This window comes from Physeter macrocephalus, chromosome 7, assembly GCF_002837175.3.
Source record: "Physeter macrocephalus isolate SW-GA chromosome 7, ASM283717v5, whole genome shotgun sequence".
NCBI classification, from domain to species: Eukaryota; Metazoa; Chordata; class Mammalia; order Artiodactyla; family Physeteridae; genus Physeter; species Physeter macrocephalus.
The window spans coordinates 145808141-145820456 of record NC_041220.1 but is presented as its reverse complement, the minus strand read 5'-3'; the positions used below and the strand labels follow the sequence as shown (position 1 = coordinate 145820456).

The following is a 12316-nucleotide window of genomic DNA, read 5'->3' as shown; positions in this document are numbered from 1 at the left end:
ACCACCTTTCAGTAGCTGAACCTTGGATCCAGTAAAAACCCTACGTGAGACTTCTCGCCTACCTCACGGCTTTGTCTTGAGCCACATTCCCCATTACTCACTGCGTCCTGGCCTCTCCCGCAGGATCTCCAAGTGACAACTCTTCCTCACATGCCCGACCCCGTGCTGCTCATCCCCTCAGCCTGCTCATACGCTCGTCCTTGGTCTCAACCAGAAAACTAAATTACCTTCCTCCGGCCGTCTCACAGTGCTCGTGTATCCTACCGTCATCCTACGCGTGGTTTGTAATCACAGCCCGAATCGTGTGGTTTGCGTCCATCTCTCTCCTTGCTGTGAGCTACACTTGGGCGGAGCAGAGTCTGTTTTATTCATCACTATATGCCTTGGGCCTCAACATTGCCTGGCATTTGATGGACGCTGAAAATATTTATGGAGTGAATGAATCTTCCACTTGAGTGCAGTTTGGTTGGGGAAGAAGCTCCACCTGTTTCCTTTTGTCTTTTTGCAGCACTGCCTCCTCTTGGATGTCTGACCTCCTAAGGTATAAGTTTTTGGCTCTTGTAACCCGAGCCTTTCCTGGGTGCCCAGCTGGAGCCTGCCTTCCAGTGAGTGCACACAGTGCCCACCAGAGCTCTGGCCTCCATACACCCAGCTTTCCTCCTCTGCACACCCAAAGCAGGGTCCCGTGGGGCTCCTCTCCCTCAGTGAGAGCCCCAGGCCAGAGACACCCTCTCCATCCGTCTGTCCACCCATTCAGCAGAGGGGTACTGAGCACCCACGGCAGGCTAGGCACTGCGCTGGCGCTACAGACAGGGAGCTTACACTCTGCGGGGGAAAGAGACAACTAAGCTGGCGTGCTTTTATCACAGGAATGTTTGGGGGGTTTTTTGTTGTTGTTTTTTGCGGTATGCGTGCCTCTCACCGCTGTGGCCTCCCCCGCCGCAGAGCGCAGCCTCCGGACGCGCAGGCTCAGCGGCCATGGCTCACGGGTCCAGCCGCTCCGCGGCATGTGGGATCTTCCCGGACCGGGGCACGAACCCGCGTCCCCTGCATCGGCAGGCGGACCCTCAACCACTGCGCCACCAGGGAAGCCCGCATCATGCTTATTTTTTGAGCCTTTTAGTTCATTCAGAGTTGGTTAGCCATCGTCGTTGTCAGTTTGGGGACATATCACCTCTTTAGTGGTCACCCCCACTTCCCCCAACCCAGTAACACACCCACCCCCAGCCACTGGCAATCACTAATCTACCTGTGTCTACAGATTTGCCTCTTCTGGACATTCCATATAATAAACGTAGTGTATAAATGGTCTTTTAATAAATGGACCATGTAATAAATGGTCTGTGTGACCAACTTCTTTCACTAGGGTAATGTTTTCAAGGTTCATCCACATTGTAGCAAGTGTCAGGACTTCATTCTTTTCTATTGCTGAATAATATTCCATTGTACAGATGTACCACATTTGTTTATCCATCCATCCATCAGTTGATGGATATTTGGGTTGTTGCTACTTTTTGGCTATTATGAATGATGCTGTTGATAACATTTATGAACAAGTTTCTGTGTGGACATGTATTTTCTTATGGTGTCATTTTCTTTCTCTAGTACAGCTTCGCTTCTCTTTACCGGTGCGGTTGTTGTCAGATACATTCCATTTCTATATCTTGTAGGCTGACAACATATATGTGTGTATATATACATATATATACACACACACACACACATATGGTTTTATATATACATATGTATGGTTCCATATAATTGCTTTGAAATTTAAGAGAATATGTATTTATGCTGTCTTTTATAACTATATAATTACTGATACTCTTTGCTTTTTTTTTTTTTTTTTAAACTGGATCCAGATTACCGTCTGGAGTCACTAGCTTTCAGCCTGAGGAACTTCCTTTAGTATTTCTCGTAAGGCAGGTTTGCCAGCAATGAATTGTCTTTTTTGCTTTTTTAGTCTGTGGATGTCTTCATTTCACCTTGATTTTTTGAAAGGTAGTTTTGCTGGATGTAGGATTCTTGGTTGACTGGTCTTTTTCTTTAAGCTCTTTGCATGTGCTGTCCTACTGCCTTCTGGCTTCTGTGGTTTCTGATGAGAACTCAACCATTAATCTAATTAGGTTCCCTTCTTTCCCTCTTTGTCTTTCAACATTTTTATTATGCCTGTTAGTTTGTGTTTGTCCAGCTTGGAGTTCATCGAGCTTCTTGGATGTGTCGATTTGATGTCTCCCAACGAATTTGGGAGATTTTTTTGTCTGTTTCTCAGGTTGCATAATTTTTATCAGTCTGTCTTTAAATTTGCTGATTCTTCTGCCAGTTGAAAATCTCCTATTGAGCCTTTACAGTGAATATTTCATTTTAGTTATTATATTTCTCAACTTCAGAGTTTCCATCTGGTTCTTTTTTATAATTCCTGTCCCTTTGTTGATAATCTCTATTGGATGGCACACTGTCATCATACCTTCCTTTACTTCTTTGCGCCTAGTTTCCTTTAGTCCTTTGAACAAATTTACGATGACTGCTTGGAAGACTTTGTCTATTAACTCTGACATCTGGGCCCTTCCCAGGAAGGTTCTCTTGCCTGCTTTTTTTTCTCTTTGAATTGTACTTTCCTGTTTATTGGCATAGTTGCTTGGAGTTTTTGATGAAAACTGAACATTAACTACTATATTGCAGTAACTCTAGCTACTGTTTCCCTCCCCTCCAAGGGCCTGTTGTCATTGTTTGCATGTCGATTTGTTGAGTACCTTGGCTGGACTGCTCCAGGGAAGCCTTGACCCCCACGTTGTAAAGTCTGCTGTCGTTCCTGTGAGGGCACCGCACCCTGGGAGCCAGCGGAGCTCTGTGACGGTCACTTTCTGTGGCGGCTCTAAGCTGTTGCCTCTCTTGCTGCCACACCCACCCAGCTGTTGGCTCCCCTCATTGCAGGATGATTGCTGTCCCATTTTCGACAACTTATAATCAATGTGCTCTGCAGTCTGGTCTCATCCTATTTGGGCCACTTTGCAGAAGTCATTTCGAGGCCAGTCTTTGAGTCTGTTCTGATGCCAGGGGAGCCCTTCTTAGCTGTCTTTTCTCCCTGATCCTCTCTGGTAAACTTCCAGCTGGCCTGTGGTTTAGCCTGTTGCTCTCATGAAGCTGCCAGCTTCCTCTTAGTTGCTTACCTCCAAAACCTTCATAGTTTTCAAGAGCATCCTTAGGCTTGGATTCCCCACATTCTTTTTAAAGTAAGGTCAGTTCTTGTTGATATGTCTCTAAGGCTCTTTTAATTTATAGGTCTCCACCCCCATCCTCTTTGATTATGATTATCTGTTGAAGAACCTGGTTAGTTGTCCTGTGGAGTCTCTCTCTGCATTGTCTGCCAACATGTCCTTTGCTCATCCAGTAAATCCCACCTGACCTGGAGTCATGAGCAGATTCAGATCCTGTTGGTTTGGTTGGTTTGGACCAGACTCTTGCTAGCAGGAAGCACAGAGTGTCCGACGTGTCTGCTGTATGGTGGTGTCAGTAGCCACTGGTGACCACCTAGGGCCACTAATTCACTAGAGGTTACAAATAGTGATGTTTTAATTCTTTAAGTCCTTTTTTTTTTTTCCATTAATTAGCCAAAATAATTCAGTAAAGAGAATCTTCCCCCATCTACTTTTTGGTTACCCAGCATTACCATTTATATAAGAGAGAGGAGGTAAATGATGCCTTATTCTTCCCAATTAATTCCCCATTTCAAATCAGTGAATTAGTTCACCAGGAGTTCACTAGCATGCTTCAACTATGACCAATTAATTTTTATTTTTATTTTTGGGACATTTTGAACTCATGGATTTAAGCTTATTTTATTTGTTTCAATTCACTATAGATACTATTTCATATTATTTAATATTCAGTTTGTCCTGTCTTTGGAAACTGGGGGCATCTTCAGATGACCTCCTGAGTCCTTCTGACCTTACGGTCCCAGAGGCCTTAGTATCTCTGAGGGCTCTGTTGCTGTCTAGTCTGAGAAGGTGTCCCAGCCGCTTGTGCACAAGCCCTTCCCCGGACCTGGAATCAGCTGCTTCTCCAAGATGCGCTGGTTCCTTTCAGTGGAAAGGGGTCTTTGAGGACCACCATCTCACAGCTAGCGGTGCTCATGCATACTGGCTTACTCTCTTCTGTACAAAGTGAGGAAATCGTTTCAAAATAAAATTGATCTTGAGTTCGTATTGATAACTTGCGCTTCACTGCTGTGAGATCTTTCGCCTGCACTGTCTTCCTCCCGAGCTTAGAATCCTGGTTGTCAGTACCCTCGGATCTGACAGAGTATCATGTGAGACCCTCAGTAGTCTCAGCACAAGACCAGCACCGTCACTAATATCAGAGCAAACGCAATTTAAGGTGGGGTTTTTGTTTGGGGTTTTGTTGTGTTTCAGATCAAAGCACCTAATGTAAGAAAATTCTAGAAGAAAACATAATAATATTGGGTGGAAATGTTCTTCTGAGGGAACCCGGAAGCCATCAGTACACGGTTGGTCAAGAAAAGATGAAAACATTTCATCAAATTAAAAAGAAAAATTGTATACAACCAGAAATCGCCACAATCAAAGTGAAACCTTTATAAACTCACACTAGAGTATCTAAGAGACTTGCACCAGCACTGCCTCTCCCGGGTAGACGCTCCTGGTGACCCCTCAGCCCCGCAGACCTGCATTGGAGCTTCTGAGGTCTGTGGGCCAGACGCTCTCTTTACAGATGACACAATTCTGAGTTTCTTGTCCAAAGCCTCCCACGGGATGGTGGCACAGCAGGGGCCTGAGCCCAGTGTCCTGACGTCACACTTGTCCTCCTGGCAGGAATTCGGAGGCTGGCCAGCCACTGCTGGGCCTTGGACTTGTTGGTAGGCGGTGTCTCGCTCGTCAGAGTTGGTTGTGGAACTTGGCCCAGCTGGACCCAGCCTTGTTCTGCTGTCCCCGGTACAGGCACCTGCTGTTCAGGATGCGTGGAGAAGTCTGCATCAGCCTCCCCGTGGGGCTGCGTGGATTGCTGTGACTGCAGCGGGGCAGGGCCGCCAGACATCCACCCTCACCCTCGTTCAGCAGGGTGGCCGTTGACCTCCCCAAAGCGAGCATCCCTCGGCATCCACCCCACTCTCTGAAACTCGGGCGGCGTTGAGTTTCCTGCGTTAGTGCCTCTCCCGTGTATCGTGTGCTGCTTTTTAGGGAGGCACCAGGCTCCGCAAAAAATGAGTATTCAGTGTTTTTACTGACGTGAGAAACAGTGAGGTGGTTTCTGTCTGAATCTGCACAGGACGGTTTGAAGAGATGGGTGGTTTGACTTACATTACTTGTAGAAAGTCAAATTCAAGAGTGACTGCCATCACACGTGTCCTAGAGCCTGTCACTTAAACGGTTTTCTTTTTTCTAGGTGACATCAGACATCCAAAGTATATTCAGCAGACTGATTTGGCCGCAACACTATCAATAGGGCTTGGTCTGCCGATTCCAAAGAGCAGCATCGGCAGTCTTATATTCCCAGTTGTAGAAGGAAAACCAATGAGGGAACAACTGAGATTTTTACACTTAAATACAGTACAGCTTAGCAAGTTGTTGCAGGAGAATGTTCCATCGTATGAAAAAGGTAAGCCAGTTAGTAGCTGCTAACATCTGTTATGCTGTGTGTGTTTCCATTGCGCCCGATGTCTTCCTGATGTTTCCGTGGTGTGCACTACAGCAGTCTTTGACTGTGTGTTCCTTTTTATTAGAACCCTGACTATCACCATTAGCAACACCCACAGATGCAACCACGTAAGTCAGAATCTTGCATAAATTTATTTATTCAGCGAGTGCTGAATTGTTTTCACTCAGTTCCTGTTTGGCCAGGGGCTGTTGAAAGCACTAGAGACACAGCAGGAGGAGAGCTCTGCCCTCGTGGAGCTTATCATCCAGAGCGGGAGAGAGAGAAAAGCAACAACAGATGTCAGATAGTGATGGGCGCCTTAGGAAAAGGCTCAACCAGGGAAGGGTGGGGATGCTGGTGGGCGAGGGCCACTGGGGCAGGTTGGCCTGGGAGGGCGCCCTGTGGCAGACACAGAGTCTGGTGGGGGGGAGGGTGTGCCTGCACAGTCCAGGAGTGGCCAGGGGCCCGAGTGGCTGGAACTGGCGGAAGGCAGAGATGAGGTCTGAGGGGTGACGAGGGCCTTTGGACATTGAAGGGGTTCTCACTTCCGTTCTGAGTAAGTGGGGAGCTCCTGCAGGGTGTTGTGCAGAGCTGAAACCTTCCACTTGCATTTTCAGAGGCTCTCTCAGGTGCCGGTGTGGAGGGCTCTGTGTTGTGCTGCAGCAGAGCCAGGAGGCCGGTGTGCTGCTTCAGTGCAAGGGGAGGGAGCGAGGGCCCAGGCAGGGATCCGGGACAGATGGTTGGTTCTGGATCTGTTTTGAAGGTAGCGCAAGCAGGATTGGCTGCCGCACTGGGTGTGAGGTGAAGCAACCCAGCGACATAAGGACAACTTGGGGTTTGCAGCTGAACGGTGGGAGGGTGCAGTGCCCGCCACTGCATGGGGAAGGCTGTGGGAAGAGCTTCCAAGGCAGGGTGCTGGGGTGTGTGCTGGGGCGCCGGGGTGAATCAGTGTCCACGAAGCCAAGTAAAGACAGAATTTCAAGAAGGAGAGAACAAGCAGATGTGTTGAATGGGGTTCAAGGTAAAATAAAAGGCGGAATTGAGGGGACTTCCCTGGCTGTCCAGTGGTTAAGACTCCACACCTCCACTGCAAGGGGCGCGGGTTCGATCCCTGGTCCGGGAGCTAAGATCCCACAAGCCATGCGGTGTGGCCAAAAATAAAATAAAATGAGGAACTGAGAACTGTCCGCTCACATGGCAGGTGAGGTCTCAGCATCTTTGCTGACAGAGCGGTTCACGTGGAGACAGCCTGGCTGGCGTGGGTGCACGTGAGGACCAGGGACAGGGTAACGGTCTGGCATCTGAGGTGGATGGGGCCCAAGCAGGCTGTGTCCTTAGTTTTAAGCTGTGAGAAACTGGAGGGTGTTTATATCTTGGTAGGACAGCTCCCCAGGACCATACTTTCAATCAGTTTACTCTGACCCATCCAGGGACGTCAAGGCTAATGTTTGACGCTGGGGCTGGGGCTCGCTGGGAAATGCAGAGGAGGTCACCTCCCAGTTTGAGGCAACATTTGATGGGATATTGGCAGGTTTTCCTACTTGAAGTGGTGGGGTACTGCCCAGTGGAGTGAATGCCTGTGAGTTTGTGGGGAGATGTAAACTGACCTTGAGTTGGTTGTGGAAGACACACCCTGCCAGCGGGGAGTGGTTGGGAACTAGATGTCCGGTAGGAGGGCGTGGAGAGCACCATCTCTTAGATGGTGAGACGGCCTGGCCAGCAACTCTGTCAAAGGTAAGGCCCGACCGCCATGCACGCTTCAGCGCAGACCGGAGGCAAATAACCTATGAGTTTGGTAGCTTTTGCTAATCTGTTGTTGTTGGTAGTGTGTGTCCTTTCTCCTATACCGACAACTAATAAAAACGAAAAACCAACAAACGGTGGGGTCGTTTGCTTATTTCAGGGATAGCGGGGTAGGGAGGATTGAGCACTGCAGTGGCTTTGTCCGTAATGAGCCTGTGAAATGAACAGGCCAGTCCCCGGAACGAGAAAGCACCCCCAGGGCCTCACACCCCCATCCAGGATGCCCGTCGTCTGCACCATCAGTGACAGTGTTTCCTGAAGCAAAGCTGGGTACATGTCTGACAGGGAACTAGATGTCAAGGCCTGCCATGATATCCACCCCAGTCTGATGCAACTCGCTCATCTGACCACTTTTTGGTCATAGTGGGGGCTGTTAGCACCTTTGGACCTTTGCGTGTGCTCTTCCTGCTGATTGGATGCTGTTCTACATGTTCCACTGGTTAGTTCCTGGGCATCCTTTACACTTTAGCTTCACTGTCAGACCTCCCAAGCCCATTCTTAAGTCAGTTCCCTTTCCGTTACCAGGGGTCTCTCACTATTCCGTCTATAGTATATTTTCCCTCCCTAGTATTTTTCACTATTTGTAGTTTCACGCATGTGTGACAACCCCGCTGGATCACAGACCCACATTGGCAGGACCTATCCTGATGCATCTAGCATGTAGTCAGCGTTCAGCCCATTTTTTTTTTTGGACGCGTGCACAGGTGCCCTCCGTGTCTCTGGGACTCGAGGCGGTGGGGTGCAGACACAGGTGCCCCCACGTCTTTGACTTTGGGGTGGTGGAATGTAGCAAGTATGGGTACCAGTTTGGATCCAGACTTAGACCCCAGCTCTCACCTGTCTGCCCATGAGCTGGTGTCTGAGTTGCCTCCTCTCTGAAATGAGCGTCTAACCTTTCCAGTCCCATAGGTCATGGTGAGAGGACCTGAGTGAGGGCTTAGGGTCGTGCCTGCCACCAGCACTTGGTACAGGTCAGCTCGCTCCAGCAGCAGTGGTGGGGCTGCAGGCATCGGGGCCCACGCTCAGGGGTTGTGCAGTGAGGATGCCGGGCTATGATCAGGGAAGGCGGGGTGGGTGCACTGCTGGTGGGCTGGGCCAAGGGCCCTGAAAGGCATGGCCCAGACCGCCTTGGAACAGCTCTGCTTGAAGTTGAAAGAGCATGTTAAGTACCAGGGAGTCTCGGAAAAGAAGCTCTTGCTCTGCCGACCAGCCGAGTTACAGGTGAGTCTGGTCCAGCCCTGAGAGGAAGGAAGGCAAGCCCCCTGGACTTGGGCGGCACACCACTGTCGTCCCCGGTGGGGAGCCAGCTGCAGCCGGGGCTGGGCTCCTTCCACGAGCCATCACGCAGCCCTGGCTTTATGTCGGCCGTGGATCATTCAGCCAGTGTGGTGCATGGGAGACATAGCTCAGCGTTGTGGTAGGAGGGCTGGGAGACTGCCATCCCTTCCCAAAGAGGACTGGTGAAGAAGAGAAGCAGGTGAAAGAGGGGCGCTGACAGTGAAAGGCGGGGGGCCAGCCTGCCTCAGGGAGGGGGGTGCGGCGGAGCCGGCATCAGGCCACTGCCTGGCCCGTCCTCACGCAGAGCGTGAGCGTCGGAAGGATTTTGCAGAACTGAGCGCCTTCTCGAGCAGTGCATTTCTGGGATGTTTAATATATATTGTATTTATATACACGTATCTCTCCCCGCTGGAGCATGGGCTTCCTTCTTGAGGAAGAAGAGTGGAGAGAGAGAAGGGGGAGGAGGCGGCAAGCGGGAGGCAGAGAAGGAGGGGCCGGGCGGCGTGCAGACGCTGCTGTCCGTGGTGTGCACCGAGGGCTGGCGGGCAGGAAGGACGGCAGAGGCGGGCTGGCTTCATCCGCTGTTGGGGTTTTACCGGAGGTGTTGGCGGCCACCCCCACCCCCGGAGTTCATCTTGGTTAGGCGTCAGGCTCTACCATGTGCCGTGAATAACTGAGGACTCTGAGATTACACATGTGCGTGCATGTCAGTGATGCGTGTGTGTTGCCTTTTCTTCTTGTCAGAGCCTGGATTTGAGCAGTTTAAAGTGTCAGAAAGGTTGCACGGGAACTGGATCAGACTGTACTTGGAGGAGAATAACTCAGAAGTCCTTTCCAACCTGGGAAGCAAGGTTCGCAGGCAGTACTTGGAGGCGCTGAGGACCCTGAGCCTGTCCCTGAGCAGACAGGCGGCCCAGTACGACATCTACTCCATGGCGGTGGGGGCCGTCCTGGTCCTGGAGGTATGGCTGCCTGGGCAGTGTTGCAGCTCAGCTGTTAGACCGAGCAGCTCGCTCAGCCAGGATCTTGTAGCTTAGGGGACGTAGAGCCTCAGTGGCCCTAAGGCAGAGACAGGAGGCCCCCGTGTGCCCATCATGGACGCCGCCGCCGTTCCTGTTGCAGGTTCTCGCCCTGCTCCTGCCCAGCCTCCCGCGGGCGCTTACGGGCAAGGCCGAGCTGGACGTCCCTCTGCTGTCACCCGCGTCCTCCCTGCTCTTTTACCTGCTGCTCCTGGCTCTCGCAGCGCTCCACGTCGCCGTGTGCACCTCCACTGACAGTCCGTGCTACCTGTGCAGCCTCCCGTGGCTTACGGCAGGCGGAGTGCTGGTGCTGGTTTCCACGCTGCTCTGCGCAGTCGTGTCTGCTCTCGCCGAGCTGCTTGCCAGTGGAAAGCGTCTGAGGAAGGTAAGGCTGGCTTTCCACATAGGCTGTTCCTGTTACTCCGGCTGGTGAGACATGGGTTAAGCCCCTGGTGTGTACCAGGCATGGTGCTGATGGGAGCTGACGAAAGGGTCCACCCTTCTTGGGAGCCGGCAGGATGGGCTCACGGTGGCTGGTCTCCCGGGTCCCTGAGCATCCCGACTTCACACGCTCAGACCTGTGCTGTCAGGTCCCATGCCTGCCTTCTCAGTTGGAAAGGCAGGGTCCCTGGGACTGTAACCAGGGGACTGTCCAGAGCGGCTGGCACAGGACAGGCAGCTGGCTGACGGGGGGTCAAGAGGAGACAGACCCCATCCTCATCCTGCCTCATAAAATGCAGTTTCCTATTCTAGACTGACGTTTTCCTGTAGCATTCTTGCAGCCTTTGGCCTTTGACACCTTCATTCATCAGCTGCTTGTGGTGGCAGGGTGGCGAGAGAGAGGTGGGCAGTCCCAGTTGGTCCACAGTGCCCAGAGCCCGAGGGACCCAGTGCAGTGACTCCAGGCCCCCAGTGCAGCTCCTCGTCACAGGGCCACAGACGCCCCCGCCCCCCACCGCCAACCTGTGTGTTGTCGTTTACCACACAAATCTCTCCCCAGCGGAGCATGGGCTTCCCTAGAGCAGTCTGATTCTCCAGGGCCTGACCAGGCTCACAGCATCAAGCTTTATCAGGTACTAGCTGCACACAGCTCATAGAACAAACATCAAGTAGTACTGAACGACGGCCATTGAGTCCTCACTTTACTTGAAATGCTTTAAACTAGTGTATTTAAGGGCCAGTACTGTGATGCCAACCGTTGTAATGGAAACTCTCTGGATTTCTGGAAAGTTCTTGGAGAACTTAGATGTCTGGTTTGGTGGAATATACCCTTGGGGCTCTTTGGTTTCGAGTAGCAGGCAGTGGCTCAGAGGGCGAGGCCAGGGTGCAAGGAGGGACAGGCTTGGGACTGGTGGGCGAGCGCTCCAAGCTCTGGCACTGCCGAGACGGTTTGGGTGCAGACATCTTCAGTCTCCTTGTCACTCAGCTTAGAACTTGCAGTCCAGGGGAGGACCGCCCTGCTGTGTCCGTGTCCTCCTGGAGGCACCCGGGGGGGCGGGGAGGAGTGGGTGTCCGTCACACAGGTTCTGTTCTGGGAGCAAAAGCTGTAAGCTCGTGCAGCCAGAAGGTGTGCTGTTCAGGTCTTGCCCTTACTAAATACATTCTCCTGTTTACAGAATCCACCTCAGTCCAGCTCAGGGTGGTCAGGGTTAGATCTTCTCATCTCGTTGGGGACCGTGGGCCACGCGTTGAGTCTGGGCGCAAGCAGCTTCGTCGAACAGGAGCACCAGACGTGGTACTTCCTCGTCAACACGCTGTGTCTAGCTCTGTGCCACGAAACCTACAGACACTGCTTTCTGGGACACGACTGTGCACGTCAGCGCTGCCCGCACGCGGGAGAGGAGTTTGACTGGGTCGCGGTGGCCCCGCAGGCCAAGAGCACTGGCCCTGACGTGTGGGAGCTCGACAGAGCGTCCAAGCACCCCTCTCCCCTGGAAGCGCTCAGAGGCCCTGAGAGGTGGATGGTGCTGGTGAGCCCGTGGGTCATTCTGACCTGCTGCCGGCTGCTTCGGTCACTGAACCAGACGGGTGTGCAGTGGGCCCACCGGCCTGACCTGGGGCACTGGCTCACCAGGTGAGAGCATAAGCCGTGGCCTCGGGCCAGACCCTCCTCCATAGGCCTGTTTTTCATCTTCAGGATAGAAATGGTGTTGGAGATCTGAAGAAATAGAAAACTAGCCCATGATTTGACATTGAGAGGTGAATTTATTTGAGGCTAGCTTGATAGTTTGGTTTTTTATTGCTGAATCACTGTAAGTGTTCATGTTTGAGAACCTGTGAATTTTGAAATGATCACTGCAGCGGGATGTAGTTTGTCACTCGCTGCCCTGTCCCCGATGGTGCGAGGCTGGGGTGACAGGCTGGCAGGGCATGTGTCCAGGAGCCCTTGGGAGAGTGGCTTTGCCTTCTGTGCTTCCGCCCTCCTCTGTCCTCCTTCCTCTCCCCCCGCCCCCAGGAAGGGCAACTGCGTTGGTTGGAGCCTGTAGGTGAGTCTTCAGCCTCCTCTGAGGCCTCTCACAAGTGGCTGGGAAATGTAGTAGAAAGTATAGCAGATACAGAGG

At 51.9% G+C, this 12316-nt stretch overlaps 1 protein-coding gene across 9 annotated transcripts in view; it reads left to right on the top strand.

Moving 5' to 3' along the window:
* Window positions 1–12316, top strand: part of PIGG (phosphatidylinositol glycan anchor biosynthesis class G (EMM blood group)) — a 40240-nt gene that overhangs the window by 13338 nt on the left and 14586 nt on the right. For 6 of the 9 annotated variants that reach the window (XM_007114148.4, XM_007114150.4, XM_007114151.4 and 3 more), the window contains 4 exons: window positions 5404–5616; window positions 9481–9698; window positions 9859–10140; window positions 11372–11829. In XM_007114148.4, the coding sequence (XP_007114210.2) occupies window positions 5404–5616; window positions 9481–9698; window positions 9859–10140; window positions 11372–11829 (1171 nt within the window). Of the gene's footprint in view, window positions 1–5403; window positions 5617–5671; window positions 5979–9480; window positions 9699–9858; window positions 10141–11371; window positions 11830–12316 lie in introns of those variants that run through there. The other 3 variants (XM_024119323.3, XM_007114152.4, XM_055086285.1) reach the window with 3 other exon arrangements.